The 22,663-nt window shown below is 35.2% G+C and overlaps 1 protein-coding gene and 1 non-coding gene across 2 annotated transcripts in view; both read right to left on the bottom strand.

Annotated features, from left to right (window-relative positions):
- The window catches only part of RXFP1 (relaxin family peptide receptor 1), a 30,278-nt gene extending 8,600 nt beyond the window's left edge, over window positions 1-21,678 (bottom strand). Inside the window, exons 1-8 of the mRNA XM_054575980.1 lie at window positions 21,584-21,678; window positions 19,421-19,492; window positions 15,985-16,056; window positions 15,823-15,894; window positions 15,182-15,256; window positions 6,304-6,375; window positions 4,436-4,507; window positions 1,811-1,882 (exon numbers count right to left, since the gene is read on the bottom strand). Coding sequence (XP_054431955.1) covers window positions 1,811-1,882; window positions 4,436-4,507; window positions 6,304-6,375; window positions 15,182-15,256; window positions 15,823-15,894; window positions 15,985-16,056; window positions 19,421-19,492; window positions 21,584-21,678 — 602 coding nt within the window. The remainder of the gene's footprint in view (window positions 1-1,810; window positions 1,883-4,435; window positions 4,508-6,303; window positions 6,376-15,181; window positions 15,257-15,822; window positions 15,895-15,984; window positions 16,057-19,420; window positions 19,493-21,583) is intronic.
- On the bottom strand, window positions 13,630-13,736 carry LOC129072602 (U6 spliceosomal RNA). The gene has a single exon (XR_008529360.1). It is a non-coding gene; the product is annotated as a U6 spliceosomal RNA (small nuclear RNA).
- Window positions 21,679-22,663: the final 985 nt, after the last annotated feature.

Below are 22,663 nucleotides of genomic sequence, written 5' to 3'. Positions count from 1 at the left end.
ACTCTTGTGTACATGGTCAAATGATTTTCAGCAAGGGTGCTAAGATGGTCCAATGGGGAAAGGGCAGTCTTTTCTACAAATGGTGCTGGGAAAACTAGATAGATACCCATATGCAAAAAAAAAGAAAAAAAGAAAAGAAAAGAAAAGAAAGAAAGAAAGAAAGAAAGAAAGAAAGAAAGAAAGAAAGAAAGAAAGAAAGAAAGAAAGAAAGAAAGAAAGAACTTCTTTAACTGGTGTGCCACAAGGATTTTGAAAACATGCAATACCTGACTATTTAGTCAGGGGCACTGACCTCTTTTCCATTAGATTGTCAAATAAAAAACATGACAACAGCCAACACAACAATTGTTGCTCAGTGTGAATAAATCAAAATTATACCTAACTTTTGTTAGATCAGCAAAAGATATATTTTTTTGGTGTGCTGCAGAATTTTAGCAATTAGTTTATATGTGTCATGAGATGAAAATGGTTGTAAATTGTTGACTTACACTACTTACAAAATTAACTCAAAATGGATCAGAGACCTAAATATAAAAGTGAAAGCTGTAAACTATTAGAAGAATATCTTTGGGAAAACATTCATGACATTGGATTAGGTGATGATTTCTTGCATATGACACCAAAAGCACAGGCAACAGAAGAAAAGATGAAAAAACTAGACTACATTTAAACTAAAAACTTTTGAGCATGAAAGGATGCTATCAACAGAGTGAAAAGGCAACCTACAGAATGGGAGAAAATATTTGCATATTATATATGAAAAGAGTTTGATATCTAAAGATATAAGTTTAATAAGAGTTACATATCTAAAATACATAAAGAACTACTACAACTCAACAACAAAGGACAATTAAAAATGAGTAAAAGACTTGAATAAATGTTCTCCAAAAAAGATAAACTAATGAATAAGCAAATTAAAAGGCACTCAAACATCATTAGTCATTAGGGAAGTGCAAATCAAAAATACAATGAGATACCATTTCATATCCATTAGGTTAGCTGTTATCAACAAAATAAAAAATAAAAAGTGTTGTTGAAGTTGTGGAGAAATTGGAACCATTGTACACTGCTAGTGAAAATGTAAAATAGTGTAGCTGCTATGGAAAACAATATGGAGTTTCCTCAAAAAATTAAAAATAGAATTATCATATCATCCAGCAACTCTACTTCTGAGGCTATACACAGAAAAGAATTGAAAGCAAGGTTGAATTGAAATTTGGACACTTATAACAGCTTTAGTCACAATAGCCAAAAGGTAGAAACAATCCAAATGTCCATCAATGGATGAATGGATAAACACACTGTGGTGTATACACATAGTGGAATATTACTGTGAAAATAATATTAATTAATTAATTATAAAATGAAATAAAAACAATTAATGAATTAATATTATTATTTACAATACTAATATTCAGATATTCTGGCATATGCTACAACATAGATGGATTTTGGAAACATGCTAAGTGAAATAAGCAAAGGACAAATATTGTATGATTCCATCTATATGAGGAACCTAGGGTAGTCAAATTTATAGAGACAGAATATAGAGTAGTGGATGTTGGTGTGTGTGAGGGTGATGGTAAACTATTATTTAACAGTTATGGAGTTTCAGTTTGGGAAGATAAAAAAGTTCTAGAGATAGATGGTGTTGATAGTTGCACAATAATTTAAATGTAGTTAATGTCACTGAACTGTACACCTAAAAATAGTTAAAATGGTAAGTTTTAGGTTATGCATATTTATCACAATTTAAAACAGAAAAGAAATTAAGAAATAAATGAAGTGAGAAAATTAATATCAGTCTTACAATTTTGAGAGCTCCTTCAGGTTCTCAAATACATGCGGTGAAAGACTTTCAATCCTATTATTTCCTAAATCCCTAAGGAAATAACAGCAAAAGTCATTATTTTCTTAAGACTTTATATATTGTTCTATAATTGATTAGTAAACCATTTATACCACTTTTAACAATGCCATTGAGTAATACCAATTAGCAGAAAACTAAAAGTTTTAAAAAAGGGAGTGAAATGGGAAAAGATAAAAATATTTTATCTCATTTCATCACTCCCTCAGAGACAAATGCTTGATGGTATTTAATCTGGTTCTAATAGGTACAGTTTTCTAATTCAGTTAATGTATGTGTTGTGCCTCTTCTTTTTCCTTCATCTTATTCTCCTTCCTTCTTTGCATGCTAGAGTAGAAATGCAGTTTGGAGCTTAAATTTTTAATTTTGCTTGAGTTTATTATGACTTTGAAATTGAAGTTGATTTTCAAGAGCATGTTTCTTTCACAGCTGATACACGTGGATCATGTGTACTCCTTGGGCAGGACATTTTGTGCTACCTTACGTAGGTATAGAGGTTGGGTTGCCTCATACAGTGCAGCCTTTTAGTTTAGGTGTAAGATTTTTGACTGTAGCACCTCATGTAGTTTTGACAGCTGCAGCTCTCTTGAGAAAGTCCTCAGATTCTTCTAGACAAGACAGTATTTCAATAGGCCTGAATTAAGTCTCCAATGTGATCAAGAGATACTAAGAGAAAGCCTATCCACTGTCCTTATTCATCTCCATATATTTGTAGATGCACAGGGTGAGGTAGGCAAATAGATATTTTTGTTATGTAAATTGGGTTCTTATAAATCAAAAGTTAGATTATTCAACTTTGAAAGGCAGGATAGCTTTAAAAACTAAAAATGAATAGCTGATGTAATCTAATGAATATTATAAATATTTTTGCTCTAATCGTATTATTTTCACACTGTAAACCAAACTTTGAGATTATTTTTATTATTTACATATTTATGGGTGAGTTGTCTATGAAGACAGGTTGTTCTGATTCGACAACTGAAGGAATCTTTCTAAAGTTTTATAGAACTTTAAACTTTCTTAGTATCCTTCAATAACTCACAGTTGCCTAAAAGATAAAATTAAAACTGCTTAGTATGACAAAAAATCTTTAAATTCTAAATACCTTGGCACTGTATATATTTCCAGCTTACTTCTCTACCACTTCCTATTCAGGTAAAATGACTTTCAATGTGGCTTGAATGTGCCTGTGTTCTAACCTGTATGTTTTCACATGGGTGCTTCCTTCTTCCTGTAACAAGCTTTTCTTCTTGTCTTGTTGGTCACCCTTAAATATTCTGTTCAAAGGCCACTCCCTTCTCTGTGACCAGGGAGGTTATGTGTTCTCTCCTCTGGTCTCCTATATATTTCCTGTACACACTTCTTTCGTAGCACATACAGCATGTATAATACACAGCATATGTAACATTATATTAAAACTGTTTCTATATATGTGCTTCTCTTCTGAAAGATGTGAGTTCTTTGAGTACAAGAACTGTACTTGTTCATCTTGGGTTATCTGGTATCTAGCTTAATTTTCAACTAGCTCTTCCTTTAAAAAAAATTATTAATGACCCTGGCTGGTGTGGCTCAGTGGATTGAACGCCAGCCTGCAAACCAAAGGATCATTGGTTCGATTCCCAGTTGGGGCACATGCCTGGGTGTGGAAGAAGCAACCACACATTGATGTTTCTCTACCTCCCTCCCCCTCTGTCAAAAAATAAATAAAACATTAAAAAAATTATTAATGTATAGTTGGCATACAACATTGTATTACTTTCAGGTGTACAACATATTGGGACTGGCTGTTCCTTTTTCCTCAATTAGAAGACTATTAATAGGCTGAATCTGCCTGCTTCATATTAAGTAAAAGCGGTGGCACAATTCCAGTTCCCTATATGGGAAGCCAAGTAAAATATGGGTCACATTAGTGAGGCAATGTAAAAAACAGATTTAGAGTAATCCACTAGGATATTAAAACTCCATATATTGTGTTCAACTGGTTCAGGTGGGAGTGCTGGCTATCAGCAAATTCTGACATATAGCTCTTACATCATAAATCATGCAATGGGATGTATTGGCCTACATCCTAAGTGACATGTAAAAGGACCATTTAATTTATCTCTCTCTTTCATTATTATAGGTTGGGATATTACCCACAGCAGTGTCTAATTTCTTTATGAATCAAAGATTATCCTTCAGTTTCAAAATCAGCAAAGTGAAGGCTTTTTATTTTAATGATCTTTGAATCTTAACTCCTTAGGAAACTTAAAGACAAATTCGTTGTTCCTCTAGCAGTAGAACAGAGTGGTGCAGGATAGATTTTATTTATTAAATTTACCTTAACTTTATTCTTTCTCTGCATCTATGTTTCCTTGAACTCACTTTCCTCAAATATTTATCATACATTTTTCTTTAACACATATTTTTATCAGCTAACAGAATTCCTTTGTGGCTCGAGGTATATATAAATTATGGTAGGAAAAGAGATAACAAATATTTATTAATGTATAAAAACATACAAGTGTAACAAGTATGAACTAAAATAGTAGAAAGAAAATTTTCATCAATATGTTTAATCAAACTTACAGCTCGTCTAGTTTGTGGAGGGGTGCAAAAGTATTTTCCTTTAGGTGATTAATTTTGTTTTTTCTCATTACCCTGAAAGTAAAAGGAAACATACATTGTAGCTTCTTGAGATAAATGAGTTATCAGAGCGGAGATTAACACCCTGCAAAAACAAAATCTTAAATTATATAAAAATCCTAAATTTCCAAATCTTTTAATAATGATAACAATAAAACATGAAAATTTTAAAGTGAAATAGGGAAGAGCTTTGCAAGGGAAATAGTAAAAATCTCAAGTCTTGAGAATGGACTAAATATCATACAACCTGGAGCCTAGGGAGCTTCTTCAGTAGATGTAGCATGTCTGCCTAACAAAATACCCACCAGATGATATCGCTCATACACATTGGGTAGTTGATGTAATTTAGGGTGTAGTTATCTAAGGAAGTCTAATCTAAGCTGGACTAAGTTAGATCTCTTTTTTGGAATATGGAATGACTGTAACTCTTGACAGTTCATTTCAGGACAAATCTCATGTGTATGAGCTAACCATAAAGGACTAACTCATAGACGAGTCAAAGGATTTCCAATTCTTTAAACATTGTGTGACATGTTTGGAAATTGGCCTTGTCCCATCCTTAAGCATTTATTTTCTCCCAGTATTCGAAACCATTGCCACCTCCTCCCAATATCTCTGGACCCAAAAAACACAACACTTGCCAAGGGGAAACTCATAAATAATTTCTTCATGCAGGGGTTTCTTTAAAAGCAAACACAAATAGAATGAAAAAGAAGTTCTACGCTTTTTTAATGTATATTTGGCGTATACTCTTTAGGTGAATTTGGTTTCCTTTGGGCAATAAATATGAACTATTTTGCATGATCGACATAGAACATCCTGCCTCTGAAGGCTGTTGAACTCACTGTAGAAGAGGTCAAATACTTCAGAGGCTTGAATCGATTGTAATTGGAGGTATAATTGGAGAAAAATTATTCCTGTTTTTATATTACAGGGGTCCTATGTATTCTTGTATGATGGTTTTCAAACTTTTCTATGGTAATCTATAGTAAAATAAATGCATTTTACATAGGGACATAAAATACAACCAAATAATCCACGATTATTGAAACAATACATTTAATGATCTGAATTGCACTCTGATATTTTTATTCATTCAACTTTATTTAAAAAAATTATGATAAGGACATACTACATTGTTTTCATCACTCACTGTGAATTGCAACCGACAGTGTGAAAAACCACTGTCCTGGAAAAATAAACTGAAAATTAGGCAGCTATATTTTTATAATAAAGGAATCTCCAGAATCCTTCACTTTCCTAGAAGAGGAATGTGATTTTAAAATAGGTCAGAAGGGCAAAAGGGTAAATTATACTCTATAACATTCTAAGCTTGTCCTGGTTCACAATTATAGACCCTGGGATGTGAACATTCTGCAGTGGTTTTTAAAAATTTTGATTGTAATTAATTTTGTGCCCACAATCTTTACAGTAGTAATTTATAAAGAGCAGATATTCTTATAGATTAAGACTTAAAGTTACTGTTTCTCAAAGCGAGGTCCAAGGACAGATTCTAGGTAGTCTTTGAGAATGTCTTTACATTACAATGGGTATTACTTAAGTTTGAGAAAAACAGACCTCAGCTAATATAGTGCCTTTGTGATGATTTATGTATATGGCGACTCTGTGGTTACTCTTAATTTGAACGTTAGTAACTTGCCCACGTGCTTCAGTTTAAGAAAACTTCAAGTTGAGAGCAAATATTTGCCATAATTACCAGGCATGTTTATGCTAGCTTCTGTTCACGTAAGTGATTCATTTTATTTGTAAAGAGATATAATATTACTTGAAAAGGATAAAACATTACTTACAAGACAGTTAAACTACTGCAGGAAATAAAAGTCACATTTTTTAAATTGTGGATATGGTTGCCTTCAAAGTCCCTGAAATATAAAAATAAAAGATAGTCAAGCTAACTTTTAATCATAGACAGAAATAAATTGGTTGAGAATTATTTGCTTTCTAATAAAATCTTTTTTCATGTGCTGTTTATTTTATATAGATTCTTACATGTACCCACTTACATAATAGTTGAAATTATATTTATATATATTTAATGTTTCTTTTTCTGTAATAGTAACAATGGTTTGAGTCCCCACATCTGTGTCATGTGTTCATGTAGGCATGTATATTATCCTGAGAAATGTGAAAAGAAGAAATCAAATTGCAAAATTTTTGTTATGGTGAACACTATTAACAGAGATTTAATAGTGGACTGTATTAACCATCTGTCCAGAGTTATCAATGACATTTTTCTAAGTGGTGTGACCCTATTTTACTGCAGCCTGCAGAAGCTTCTACTGCCAAAACAATATTTACTTCCTGCCTTGTCTAAACACTCCGCAGAAAAAATTCTCAATAGCCTTTACTGCTGTCAATAACTTTGTTTTCTTTATTGTATCACCACACAGGCCAGTGTAGGGGAGAACCCAAAGGCTGTCCTTGGTCATCCACCCCCAGTTCAAGGAGCTTTATATGCCAGGGGGCCCCCCAAACCCAGAATTTACTTGTAAAAAGTGTGTATTTATTCTTACATGTTTAAACTTCAGTTACCTTCAAAGTGCTCACCACTTTATGCAATGCACTTATCAAAATGTTTTTTCCACTGCTCAAAACAGTTTTTGAACTCGTTAATTTGGATACCTTTAATGCTTCTGCCATTTTGTGTTTCACCTCTTCCACACTGGCAAAACATTTTCCTTTGAAGACTTTTTTCATCAGGGGGTGGAGGGGGGGAAGTTCCTTGAGGCATGAGCAAGTAAATAGGGAGGGTGCGGCACAGGGACTATGCTTTTTTTTGTGGGGGGGGTGTCAAAAACTACTGCATGGTGTGGGCAGGTGTGGTTGCAAATTGCCCATCGTGAAATGGGCAAACATGTTGGAAGAATCTTAAAAAACAATTCCCTGCAGCCAAATGCAGCCTCTCACAGCAATGCCAGCTGGTACACCGATACAGATGAGTCCCTAGAATGCATACCTAGTGAGAGAAGCCTGCACTGCAAGAGGCCTGCCCTCCAGAACATAATTCTGATTTTTTTTGGTCCCCCCTGGTAGACCGTACTTGAACTCTCCTGCTATGTGACTGTCACCAACAGGAGTCTGATCTGAGCAGAAAAATTTGTCAAAACATTTAGACTTTATCATTCTCTTCTGGTTAACATGAAGGTATTCTTTTATTGCCCCTCTTTTATTGTTAGTTTATGGTGAAAGTTTTAGAACAGAGTTAGCTGAGGTTAGGCATATACTTTCAAAAGTAAATGCTGGCCTTTAAATCTACTGTGTGTAACAACACTTAGTCTACTGGTCACCATATAACAGAACTGTGGGAATAATTGTGACTCAAATATATGAGCTCAAGTGTGACACATCTACTAGAATCTGTAAGGTAAATACAGGGAGAGAGGGAGCATTGATAGCAGGGCTGGCACTCTGCTGATTAGGCTACATCTGAGACAGGTTTATTCTGGGCACTGCAATGAAAAACAGACATTGACAAATCAAAGTATTTCTGGAAGATCTGGATGTAAGGGGTTTAGAAATCCAGTGAATTGGAGAGAGGGGTGTATTTACAGCAGAGAGGAGCAAAACAAGAGAGATATATTTGAAGTCAGGCAGTAGAATACATCATAGAGCTTTTCTATGGTGCATTAGGTTGCAAAATTAGATTTACTTGTTAAAGGGCACAGAACATTTTAAATTTAAGCTCACAACCTATGGTTCAAAGAAGTTGTTTCTTGTCACTATAGATATTTAACAGAGACAATATACCATAACTCAAGGATTTTGTAGAAAGGATTTCTATGCTATGTGGAATATTGTATTAAAATCTTAAATCTTGATTCTAGAGCACTTTTTTAAATAAAAATTTTGATTATTCTATTAAATTGGCAACTAAGCTCTTAACTGTTTTCAGTGATTAGGTTTGGCCAAGGCTTGTGACCTCTTGTATGTCAATGACAGAGACCATCTGCCTCCTTTTCCTATTTTATTGCTGTTGCCATGAATCCACCACCAGGCGGTGATGTTCTCTTAAACCTCACAAAATATCCCTAGGTAATCTTTCCTTGCTAGCTCTTCATGAAATTTTTTTTTTTCCCTATTAAGCTAGTGTTTATATTTGTTAGTATTATATTTATTAATTTGAAAAATCAGTAGAGGATACACATAAAGGCATAAACTAGGGACTTTTGATTACATTGTTAATTTTATTTAATTTTATTTTAACCTTGAATTGTAAGTTTGCTCTGGCTTTCTTCCTAAAATTAGAGGCGTTAGTCATTGATGTGCAGGGATCTGATTTGCAGCATGCCTATTAGCTGAGGCATACAAATCTGCTTCTTGCTTCCCAGCTTCCAGCTCTTAGGGAACTGAAAAAGGTGTTTGTTTGTTTGGTTTTATTTATTTATTTATTTATTCTTTTTTTTTTTTTTTTTTTTTACTTCACGTCTATATCACTTTTCCAACTTGATGAGCCTCTGAATCTAACCACTTAATTTTTCTGTTTACACATGGCAGAGCTTGCCAAAAATAAAAATTTGGTTCTTTAATTTGTAGAATGATAATAACAAAACAAAACTACCCATATCTTGCCTGTTCCTTTTCAACTTTCTCTCTTATTCCCTAGTGGCATTCTAATCATGCAAACCTCCTTAACCTCCATTTCCTCCCCACCTTTTAAACATTTCTGGCTCCTATTTCACAGAAAAAATTGAGGTGATCAAGAGGGGAAAAGCTCTTGATTTTCTGCCCAGCATCTATAGACTTACCTGTAAGTGTGCCTGGTTTCCTTCTAGTCTCAGATGACCCTTCTCCTGCTTTAGGCTAATCCCTCCATCTGTTTCCTTGAGTTTGGTTTGTGTATGTATATGTCCTAAAATATATGGTCAATTTTGGTGAATGTTCTTTGGGTATTCTTAGTTTGCAGTTTTATCTCTATTAGGGTTAGGTGCAGATACATTTAACAAAGACCCAACTAGAACAGCATAACTATGTAAGGAATTAGTTTTTTCAAGAAAAAAAAGTCTAGAATTAGGCAGTCCAGGGCTAGTATGCTAAGTTTTACAAAGTTGTTAGAAGCTCAGGTCTTTCACATTCACTGTTCACATGTCCTAGACTTCATGGGCCAGGATCATGCTAAAGCTCAGCCACAATATCCATTCGTTTTGGATAAGGAAGGAAAAGAAGTGTCTGCCTTTTTTCTCTGAGGAGATTTCCCAGAAGTACCACTCTGTACATCTTCAACCTCATTAGTTAGAGCTCAGTCATATGGCTAGGTCTGGATGTAGGGAAGTTTCGGAAGGTAGCGTTTTAGCTGTGCATGTTGCTGTACCAAGTAAACCAGTTCTGCTACCGAGAAGGGATGTTACAGTTTGATATACATCATTTAGGGTTAACTTATTAAATATGTTATTTAGTAGTTCTCCATATTCTTTTATGGTTTTACTTGGACTATTATCTCTTACTGCTCACATAGTTATATTTTTCCTTTTGTTTTGGTTGTTATGTGAATCTATTTGGGGCATATATACTCATAATGTATTATCTTTCATTACATTGTAATATTGGAAATTGAAAACTATTACATTTAAATATCCTTCTTAGTATAGCATAATGCAAATTGGCCAGAATTCTACTTAGATTAAAAAGATATGATGCCTGCTTTTTTTGGGGTTGCATCTACATGCATACTTTTGATCAGGTTCTTGTTTTAAATATTTCTTAATCACTTAGTTATACTTGTACTTTTTTTTTGTAAATAGTACTGAGTTGGGTTTTGTTTTAAAAGTCAATTAAAAAATCATTTTTTCTTTCAATAGTTTAAGTTTAGCCCACCTATGTTTATTGATGTCTAATATATCTGCTCTCAGTATGCTATTTGAAAACACATGGTTTTACAGATTAAAAACATTCAACAAATGGTTTGATTTAAAAAAATTTCTTCTAATATTAGAAAGATTTGCATACTCTGCTGATTACCATAATAATTAAAACTTTACCCAATACAGTATGTTTTCTCATTCTTAGAGAATAACAATACTTACTAATTTCCTATTATAAAAATGAAATTAATATATACTATCTTCCTTAATGTTCTTCTACCTCTCTTCCACCATATGATTTATATCGATTATATGCTTCTGATTAATGTTCATCTTAGAAATGTCAAATATCCACATATTGGTAACTTGTTGGTTTTAAATGACATATATTGACACTTAGGTATTTTTCTTTATAGTTATATGGTTTTCATTTTGAAACTGCTTACTCATTTAAGATTATTATATCTTCTTGCTGAATTGATCCTTTTATCATCATGTGATATCCCTCTTTATTCCAGGTGATAGTCCTTGTTCTAAGTCTATTTTTTCCAATATTAGCCTAGTTCTTTCAGCTTTAAAAAAACATTAGTGTGGCATTTCTTATCCTTGTTTTACAATATGTAATATCTCAATTTTCTCATGGTTGCCTTAAGTTTTTTTTTTTTTTTTTTGTAACTTTGACTTTCAGCATCTTGACTATAATTAATCTAGGTTTTTTTTTTACTTCTGCTTGGGTGTTCCTGAGTTCTTAGATTTCTGGCTTGTCATATTAATTTTGGAAAATTTTTGGCCATTATTTCCTCAGATATTTCTTCTATTCTCCCTCTCTTTTTTTGTGTGTGACTTTACACACTTGTCAGGAAATTTAATAGCATCCTGCAACTTTTGGATTCTCTGGTCCATCTTTATTTTACTCTCTTTCCTCTTTTATATTCAAATTGAAAATTTTCTGTTGACCCATCTACAAGGTCCTGGATTCTTTCCTCAGTTGTATTGAGTCTACAGCTAAGCCTGCAGAAGTAATCACTTGATTCTCTTCAATAGCTTCCATCTCTTTGCAGACGTGTCCCAGGTGTTCATGCATATCGTCCACCTTTTTCACTCTATCATTTAACCATTAGTTATAAATATTTCAATTTTCCTGTGTGGAGGCTGTGACATCTGAGTTATCTCTGAGTCTGGTTCTGTTGATTGCCATATAATTTGACAACGGATTTCTTTCTTGTCCTTTTAGGTATTGGGCTGTCTCAGCATTGCTGTTTCCCTGCCCCTGAAGTCCCAATGCCAGTGAGCACTGCCCACAGCTCTGCAGCAGCACAGCTCCTGGCTGTAGGGGGTTTCCTGCCCCTTCCTTGGGGCGGGGTGCTTTTGGTTCTACCTCTCCTTAGGAAGCCGTGGATCTGTGCCTGGTCCCTGACGGCAGGAGGATTCTCTGTCCCTCTCCCAGTGGCTTACAGCTTTTACTTCATAAATGGAAAGTCTAAAGAGGAAGATGAGGTTCTGTCCGGTGTGCCACGAAGGAGGACTCTCTTTGGTTTCTTTACCGCCTCCCAGTTTTCTTCGTGAGCTCGTGGAGGCCAGTGGAAAACAGCTTGTTGGAAATAGCTGACTTTCCTGAGTGTGGAGTTCACAATTATTCAAAAATGTTATACTAGCCCACATAGCCTTTATAAGTGTATTAAAATTTTAGCAGCTTTCTTTGTATGTGCCCTTTCTTTGTATGTGACGACAGCCAACTCTTCACTCTGTGCTCTGCCGAAGGTGAGACATTATACATATGCTATCTCTCCCGGTCACTCCATGGAACACTGATGGACTTGAGAAAATTATGATTTTGTAGACTGTAAAGTTCTTTTTCATTGGTAGAGAGGGAGCAATACTGTTTTGTGGGTTTCTATAGCCTAAGCACAGTATCGTTAGGGATTGTAATATAATACGTGTATTACATATATAGAAGATACATACAGGGTGGGCAAAAGTAGGTTTACAGTTGTGAGTATGTGAAATTCAGAGTTTATTCTTGTATTATTATTTATTAATTATTGCATTATTTATTTGTCTGTAAACCTACTTTTGCCAACCCTGCATGTTTTCTTTGTACTGTAATTCAATTATGTTCTTCAAATTGAACCATGTTGATTGAAAGTCTAGCTCATTCACTTTCACTACTTTGTGTGTGTCATTTATTTTTCCATGTCTTCCCAGTACCTTGCTCCATTTATTGCTCCTGTTTTCTATATTTTCAAATTTTTTAATTGATTGATTGATTTTAAAGAGAGTGAGGAAGGGAGAGAGGGAGAGAGAGGGAGAGAGAGAGATTGAGTAGTTGTTCCACTTATTTATGCACTCATTGGTTCTCGTATGTAACCTGTCTAGGGATCAGACCTGCAACTTTGGCATAATGGGATGATGCTCAAATCAACTCAGCTATGCAGCCAGGGCCTCAAAATCTTTATATTAGCTTCTTCTACCCATATATAAACCTGCTTAGTCTTATCTCAGGTTAAAAGTTTACTTTATTCTCTTGATCTTCATGTTTACCTTTGGCTATTGCCAATCTGTTCTTATGGTTATTTACTATTTGTTTCTTCCTTTTAAAATTTTTCTTTTTTACTGCAGTTTTTACAGTTTTAAAAATTGCTTTGAAGGAAATATATTAAAGGTTTTAATATGTTTTCTGTCATATATTTTGCAAGCACATTATCCTGGGCTATCATATTTTTTTTTTTCTGATTACATGGTCAAACTAGTTTTTATTATATTTATGGCTTAAAAAAGTTAGGACTTAACACTTGTGACTATAACGGTACACTTAATAATCAGAGCAATAAGATGCAAGAAGTGACAGTTAAGAGGTTGTCTTCTCTTGATAACAGTTAAATGTGGTATTCACCCAAGATTTACAAGTATATGTTGAGATAAAATTACATTTTATTCCAAACTTTTGCTAACTTTCCTACTACAAATAGGAAATACACCACTTTCCCAATCCTCAGGAAACGTTTTATTGGAATTTATTCCATTGACTTAGAAAGTTTATTTTTTTTATTTTTTTTTTAGAATATTGCAACACCTATATTTCTTTTTCTTTTTCTTTTCTTTTTAAATTTATTTTTTTAAATTTATTTACTTTTTAAATACATTTGTCTCTGCCTCCCCCCCACCTCTTTCCCTTGCCCCCTCCCACCTTCCCTCCCTCAGCTCTTCCCCTTTGGTTTTGTCCATGAGTCCTTGCTATATGTTCCTTGACTTTCCCCTTCCCTTCCCTTTACCTGCGTCCCCCCTTCCCTCTTGTCTCTGTTGATTTCTTTTCCTTTCAAAAATATGGAACGCTTCATGAATTTGCGTGTCATCCTTGCGCAGGGGCCATGCTAATCTTCTCTGTATCGTTCCAATTTTAGTATATGTGCTGCCGAAGCGAGCACCATATTTTTAATTTTATATGTATTTTTCTCCTAAATCAGAGTTAATTTTTTTCCAATACATCTATCAGATTTTCTAGTTAATGTTTGCTAAATTGAAGTTCATGGACAAGATAAAGATATTGTAATTAATTTTCAAAGAAATAAATACCTATAAAGCAACAATTATTACTAGCATTAAAACTGGAATAACAGTTATTATTAGGATTGCATATGGAATGAGTTGTTTTGAATAGCTAAAGCTTAAAGATGGTAATTGTAGTAATATAACTTTTAAAAATCTATTTCTTTAGTACTAAATCTTAATCATTTTTATTTTTATATGAAATGTATATATGGCTGCCTTTTTAAAAGCAAAGGGAAGGTTTATTATTATATGTTCCTAATATCTCCCACATTTGCTTATGGCCTCAATGCATGAATTTTAACTGCTAATTTACTTATGTAAATATTAATCAATTTTTCTTTATGACTAAATTTGGATTACTGAGCATGAATAACTTAATGTATTCATCAGAATCAAAATGTAATTACATCAAAGGGTGTTCAACTTAATTTGCTGTTTCCTTAATGACTTTAACTTGCCATCAGTGAGAATACTGTGACAATATCAAGATGCTCTCTGGACTAAATAATGATTTCTGGGATGTGTGTCTTCCCCTCAATAGTTCCAACCTAGTATGTTTTAAATTACTATGTCTGATTTTTATAGCATTTTTCACTCCTGCTTTATTATCAGGTTGATAGTTGCCACTTCTTACAAAAATCAATGTTTCTTACTCTAACTTACCCCACTACTTTTAACTGGCATTTTTAATCTATAGCGGGCTTAAAATTTTGAGAATTTCCTACACAATAAGACACAGAGGGAATTTCCATAATGACAGTGTATATGCTTCTTATTGATTGACATTTTTAACAGTTATTTAGGTTATTTATTTCTTCATTTACCTGTTTTTTAAATAGGCAAATTTACAGGGTGATTTAGTTCTGAATATGTGGAGTGATACTTATCACCATAAGCCAAGCTATTCTGTAACAAATTCCATGGAACATACATATTCTATTGCGATTAGACTTCAGAAATAAATTGTAAGTATCATATTCTCATTATGCAGAACTTAGGAACTTCAGTATTTTCATACCAAATTAATGGGTAAATAGGTCAAAAGGCAGAGGGGGAGATATATAGCTACCATGACTTCCCTTCTCTCTTCTTTTTGTTTCCAAGTTGGGTTTTTTTTTTTTCGAGATGTTTTATTTTGGTGGGAGTAGAAGAGTGAGTTTAGATAATGGGGACACTTAATAGCAAAATCGTGCTCAAGTAATTTGAGAAAACATGATAGAATATTAACGACATATCACTTTATGAAACCTAATATCGAAGGTGAACTGGGCAAAACTAGAAAAGTTAGTTGACTTCTATAAGAAAAGATACAGCAACTTACAGCCAACTGAGCCTTGGCATGTGCTGACAAAGAGGTTTGTCAGGCAAATGGGTGAGGACATTATTCATCAGCTCCCTGAAAAAGAAAAGAAATTTAAAAAGTCACATTTTCCTAGTTCTTTTTTTAACCTAAGCCAAACATGGTATTATCATTATTCTTATGAAATAATAGAAATCTCTTAAGTTAATTATCTTCTCTAATTCTTTCCTGTGTGGTATTTAAGTGCTTATTAGTGATAAAATTTGACAAGTATCTGTCATATGGAGGAAGTAGTAATGTTAGTAACTGAACCTGTGCCTTTTTCAGTGGGTAGTGAAAAGCAGGTGATTTTACATGAGTGACATTTTTCTTTAAAAAAGATTTATATAGGATAGTAAAGGTGTGCTTAATAATATTTTAATAAAATATCACCATGAGGCTTTATTCATCTTTGATGGGCTGACATTGTAGAAGACAGAAGAGCTTATAAAAATTGTTAGAACTACAAAATAGACCCATAAACTATAATTAATAAATGGTTTTTAGTTGAAAAGTCTTTGTGTTTTAACAATTCCAAATTTAATGCTGTTAAACATAAAGCAGTAATTTTTATTTATGTCTTTTCTTTTAATTAAAATATTTGCTTTAATTTTAGTACTTACAAGAGCGTAAGAGAATTTAGTCCATAAAATGTTAGTGGGGAAACTCGACTGAGGTGATTATCTTCAATTATCCTGCCAGCCAGAAGAAAAAAATTGATTCACTTATATATATTTAGAACATTAAAAACTAATACTATAAAATGCCCAGTAAATTAAACATACAGCCATTCTAGTTTGTGGAGATCTTCAAAAACACCTGGCTTCAAGAAGGTTATTCTGTTATGACTAAGATACCTGAAAAAGGAGAAATGACTACAATAAATCGAATGTTTCTGATATCTTACAATAAGGGAATGAAAAACAGCAATCACCCACTTTAAACTTTCTTATACACTTTCCATCTTGCTATTTTTCTGCCTTTGGATCCCTAAAAGTTCTTTATCATTTATGTTGTTAGGTCTAGTTTTTAATTCTCTCGTAATCAGCCAATAAACCAATCAGTCACATAGTCATTCATCTGTTCATTTACTCATCAGATTGTTTTGAGCACGTACTCTATGGCAGTATGCTAGGTATACCATTTCTTTATTTGAAGGGCTTTGAGTCTAGAGGCAAGATAGCACATAAACAGGTTGTTACAGGAAATGGAAAAAAGAGAGAAATGTACAATGTATGGTTGCCCTGCCATTGCAGAGGAGAAAGCATCTGGCTTTGCTGGGGTGGGGACTGCAGAGCAGAAGGAGCAAGGAAACAGGAAGTCTTTACTAAAGGAGGAACAAGAGAGAAGAATCTTGGATGAAGACATGTCATTCACAAAGCAAAGAATGGGTACGAGTTATTCTGGGTAGAGGAGATCGAGAGTGACAAGGGATCACCAGGTAATTCAGGGTGGCCTTGCCATGGGCCTGTGAGAAGACAAGAGATGAACACAGGAGGCAGGAAGGGGCTTCTGTTTTGGATAAAAGGACATTGTATGCTCTGCTAAGGCGTTCGACCCATCTTACCTACCCAATTGCTCACTATTTTACAGAGTAAACTCCCTTTCTTCTATGTTGATCTTCTCCTCTTGCCATGTTTGTTTCTAGCTCAATCTCTCTAATGCAGCAATTTGGTGCTCTGAATCTGCTGCCAAACGGTTGGATTCCTAGCTTTGTTTCTTATTTATAGCGTGACCATAAGCAAGCAACTAACTTCAGAAAGGCTCCGTTTCTCCAACTCCAAAATGGAGATACTATTAGTACCCACTTCTTTGGTTGTTGCAACATTTGAGGCAATGCATGTCATCGGCACTGGCAAGTCAAATACTGAGTACGTATTATTTATTATTGTACAATACAACAATGTTTCAGTTCATGCCTCCTACTTCATTTTCTTTCCTCTTCTTTTTCCTCTTTGCCTATGATTCACATATAAGTATTCAAATTTCACTTCCACTAATACTTGGGCCCCACTGATTTCTCTCTTTTCTACACTCTGGCAGATATTAAGTTGACATCCTATAAAAGTTTCTCCTGTCAGCAACCTCCCCTTCTCCAGCCAAGTTTGATTTTCCTTAGGGATAGTAAGGGATAATGTCTCATATTAGAACCACTTCCTTCCCTCCTCTGCAAACCTGGAGCCTCAGGTGGGCACAAGAAGAGGTAAAAAAAATAGCTTCCACAGCTCCCTGGAATACCTCAGGCGGCTCCCTTAAGAACCAATGGAGATCTATCAGGTAAAGACATTTGATCTGCCCATGCACTTGTTTAGCCATTTAGCCCCGTCATCTTGAGAGCCATTCTTCACTGCTCTGAACCCAGAATGGTCACTCTTTTCACTGAATCCTAATAGAAGTTCAGGTCTGACCAACACAGGTTTAGGACTTCATTAAGTAACTGCTTTTATCACTCTCTATTTTTGGGTATATGCTGGTATTGTTTGCCCGCCCAAGACTATAAGCTTCTAGAGAGCAAGAGGTATGCCTCTCCCCAGTGAGTATAATGCTTTAGCTGAACACAGATGTGCAAGCTGCTGGAAGGAAGCTTGTCTGACTTACATTTCTATGCCCCCTTCCTTGCTGTCTAGCTGAAGAACTTGTACACCATAAGGGCTGATGAATATTTATGAATGAATGAAAAGCAGGTATCTAATGAGTACATAGGAAACACTAGAGTCTGTGACATCTTTAGTACTCAAACAATATTCCAGTTCTATGAAAAACCACCATGGAAAGAGATGGAGAGTAAACTAACTTACTCTCCAAGTCTCTATCTCACATTCATGGAATATTTAACCAAGCAGATGCTGTTTAGTAGGTTTTGAACAGTCATAGCAGGGTTGGAGAGAAAGACAGTGATGAACCTTATGAGAATGAGTCCAACATTGACTATGGCTAATTTGGTAAGATACGGAAGAGCAGGGATGATGTAGAAGGGAAGAGAACATGGCTCACGTGATTACTGTTAGTGCTTTGAGTCTCCAGTGGCTTCTTTCACTTTGCTTGTAAAATGATGAGGTGGACTTCAGTCCCAAACTCTGATAACTCAAGTTAGGAACCTGACTGGAAATAGTTTCTTGGGTTTTGACAGAAAGCGAGGGGACAGGAATGGAAATACAGGGAGTTGTCTGTTCATGTAGGATGTTAGGTTCAGCTGCTGGGTAAAACTCAATGACATGGAACTTTGAGAAAGCCTATTTTTAAAAGCTGTGCTCTTAACTGTGAGATAACAATTCACACCCATTAGGACAGTGGTTATGGAAAAACCAACCCAAACACTAACAACAACCCAGAAAAAAACAAGATGATGAAGAACTGGAGGAATTGAAACTTGAGTTTTGCTGGTGGGAATGTCAAATGATGCAGATGCTCTGCAAAATAGTATGGAAGTCCCACTTCTGGGTATATATGCAAAAGAACTGAAAGCTACAACTCGAACAGACATTTGTGTACCCATGTCCACAGCAGCGTTATTCACAATAGACAAAAAAGGTAGGAACAACCCAAATGTCTATTGATGGGTGAATGGACGGTGGTGATAGTTGCAGAACAATGTGGATATACTTAATATCATTGAACTGTACACTTAAAATGGTAAAAATGGTAAATTTTATGTTAATATATTTATCACAATTTAAATAAAGCTTTATTCTTTTAAACTTACAGTGCTTTATATATTCATAAAAGCAGGATTAATAGAAAAATAATAATTGGGGGAGCTTTTGGGTTTTCTTCTTCATATATTTTAATTATCATCAGGCTTTCGTATTTTGATTAATTTCATTCAATCATTATTCCTGTCACCATGATGTTATGTAATAATAGTTTTTATTATGTGCCAGACACAGTGTGCCTACTTCTTCCTACTACAAGTACATTTTCTTGTTTGGTCCTCACAACAACCCTGAGGTAAGTAAGTACAGTTATAATTTGTATTTTACAGTAGAGAGACCTGATACCTAGAAAGGAAAATAAATTGCTCAAGTTCACACACCTAAGCAATGAGGTCAGGACTTGAAAGCCTGTGGGACTCATCATCCTATGTTCTTAGTCACAGTATCGTGTGCCCCTCCAGCTCTTTGCACACCCCTTAGGCACTGTAGTGGGCAGGAGGGCTGGTATGCAGTGGAAGGGGTCAGACTGACAGACAAGTGTGGAGTCGACAAGTTAATTGGTACTTACAGTTTAGTAAGACTGTACAGTCCTCTGAAAGAATAGATGGATATGGATCTAATCTTATTGTTTTGTAGGCACCTGTGAAAATGATTATTGAAAGGAAAATATAATGAAACAGTCTTTCAGTTTTGCACGATGGAAAGAGTTCTGTGGCTGGATAGTGGTGATGGTAACACAATGATGTGAATGTACTTAATGCCTCTGAATGTACCCTTAAAAATGGTTCAGATGGTACATTTAGGTCACATGTATTCGGCCACAATTAAAATTATTTTTAAAGATTTTTATTCATTTATTTTTAGAGAGGGGAAGGGAGGGAGAAAGAGAGGGAAATATCAATGTGTGGTTGCCTCTTGAGCACCCCCTACTGGGGACCTGGACTGTAATCCAGGCAAGTGCTGTGACTGGGAATTGAACCAGCAACTCTCTGGTTCACAGGCCAGCACTCAATCCACTGAGTCACACCAGCCATGGTAAAGTTTTTAAAAAATTCTTTAAAAAAAGTTTTTATTGTTCAAATACATTTGTCTCCATTGTCCCACCAACACTTTCCCCTTCCCCACCCACTCCCACCTTTCCCCCTCAATCCTTCCCGACTTTGGCTTTGTCCATGGGTCCTTTATACATGTTCCTTGACTTGACCTTCCTCTTCTCTTCCCCGTTACCCTTCTCCCTCCTCCCCTTTCATTACTGTTGGTTTGTTTTTTCTTTCAATGTTGCAGCTTATATTTTTCTTGCTTGTTTCTTTTGTTGATTAGATTCCACTTATAGGTGAGATCATATGATATTTGTCTTTCACTCTCTGGCTTATTTTGCTTAGCATAATACTCTCCAGTTCCACCCATGCTGTCGCGAAGGGTAGTAGCTCTTTCTTTCTGCTGCATAGGATTCCATTGTGTAGTTTTTCGATCCACTCATTTATTGATGGGCACTTAGGTTGCTTCCAGCTCTTGACTATTGTAAATTGTGTTGTTATGAACATTGGGGTGCACAGGCTCTTTTGAATTGGTGTTTCAGGATTCTTAGGGTATATTCCGAGCAGTGGAATTGCTGGGTCAAAAGGCAGTTCCATTTTTAGCTTTTTGAGGACATTCGAAACTGTTCTCCACAGTGGTTGCACCAGTCTGCATTCCCACCAACAGTGTATAGGGTTCCCTTTTCTCCACAACCTCACCAGCACTTGTTGTTTGTTGATTTGTTTATAATGGCCATTCTGACTGGTGTGAAGAGGTATCTCATTGTGGTTTTAATTTGCATTCTCTGATGGCCAGTGATGCTGAGCATCCTTTCATATGTCTCTGGGCTTGTGTATGTCCTCCCTGGAGAAGTGTCTGCTCAGGTTCTTGGCCCATTTTTAAATTGGATTGTTTGTCTTCATGGAGTGGAGCTATGTGAGTTCTTTATATATTTTGGAGATCAAACCCTTGTCTGAAGTATCATTGGCAAATATATTTCCCTGTACTCTTGGTTCCCTTTTCATTTTGCTGATGTTTTCTTTAGCCGTGCAGAAGCTTCTTATTTTGATGAAGTCCCATTTGTTTATTCTTTCCTTTATGTCCCTTGCTCTAGGGGACATTAAATAGGTAAACATAATGAAATGATTTTGAGAAGCTGGATATCTTGTAACTTTGTTTTGCTATTAAATTCATGCGTGATTAGCCTAGTTTTTATTTAGAAATGCTAATTTTAAAGGTAAACAGGTAATAGCTAAAATTTACTATTTGAATTTCCTGTGAATGAAACTTAGTGTACAGTAAGGCACTCACTAAAAAGACAGGCCCAGAAGTCATACTATTTTTTTTTTTTAGCATTTTCTGCTAGAATTCTTCAAACATGTTGACGTTAGACACAGTGTTTGCAAAAACACAAGTATGTGACATTGTTACGGCCGCCAAATATATTTCATGTTAATCACAAATCTGCCAAGCAAGTCAGCTTTAATTTTGTTAATTTGACACCCAAAGTCTTGCTCCCCAAAATTGTTGGAGGAACTTATACACATGACAAAGAGACAATAATCAGGACTAGAAGAATATAAATTAGTAGGACTATCAAGACAAGAATGCAGGCTTACATAGTTAACTAAAGTCACACTGCAAGTTTGGCCCTGAGTCAATTGGAGGTCAAAGGAAGTAGGTACCAGGGCACAGACAATTGCATCATATTCACCCAGTGAAGCTTTGCACGCCTATGGCCCCAGGTGATGGGGAGTGACCAAGTAAGGGCTCCAAGCCTGATTTCTTGCTCTGAGTGCTGGTCACCATTGTCCTTTAGGGTATTCTAAGTTTATATAGGAGGGGGCCTCCCAAAAAACCAGAATTATTCTCTGGAGGGTGGGCCACTTTAGTACAGGCTAGGTGAGTGTTCTAGGAACCCATCGGCTTCAGTGTACCGGCTGGCATTGTTGTGAGGGGCTGTGTTTGGTTTCAGTGAATTTTTTTTGAAGACTCTTTCGGTCCATCTACCCATTTCATGATGGGTGTTTCAGGAGCAAACCTGCCCACACTACGCTGAATGTTCAGCAGTTTTTGACAATAAACAGCATGACCTCCATGCCCCACCCTCCCTATTCACCCAGTCTTGCCCCAGTGACTTTTTTTGTTTCCCCAGGATGGGATAAGTCCTTAAAGGGAAGCATCTTGGCAATGTGGAAGAGGTAAAACAAAAAACGGCAGAAGCATTAAAAGGCATCAAAACTGACAAGTTCAAAAACCGTTTTGAGCAGTGGAAAAAAAGCCTTGATAGGTGTATTTCATCAAATGGAGAGTACTTTGAAAGTGACTGAAGTTTAAACATGTAAAATAAATACACAAATTTCTAATAAATAAATTGTTTTTTGGGTCCCTCTCTTATATACATTTATTAAATAAATTTTAGGAACAATAAGGGAGAAACCAATATGAATGTACTCTCAGTTAATTAGAAATTTTGACTAAAAAAGATTCCCTATTTTCCGACATGCTAGAAAACCTAACTTTGATTGTAAAATGTTATTATTAAGTTTGTTATGCATTTAGCAATTTCACAAAATGTGCTGTGGCCCAATCGCATAATAGGTAGTCCATCTTTCTCACTAATACATAGAAAGACTTTAACATGCATTTATTTGTTTATTTCTAAGTATTGTAGTGAGCAAGCAATAGACTACATTTCCTGGAGGTTGAGCCAGCTACACATCTAATAACCAATTAGAATTTTTTAAAAATAAGGCTATTTTGATGTTTCATTAATTGGAACAAATTGGCTATT

Source organism: Pteronotus mesoamericanus, unplaced genomic scaffold (assembly GCF_021234165.1).
Source record: "Pteronotus mesoamericanus isolate MK-2021 breed Mesoamerican mustached bat unplaced genomic scaffold, CSHL_Meso_final contig_32, whole genome shotgun sequence".
NCBI classification, from domain to species: Eukaryota; Metazoa; Chordata; class Mammalia; order Chiroptera; family Mormoopidae; genus Pteronotus; species Pteronotus mesoamericanus.
Note: the sequence above shows the minus strand (reverse complement) of the source record. Positions and strands in the feature narration are given on the sequence as shown.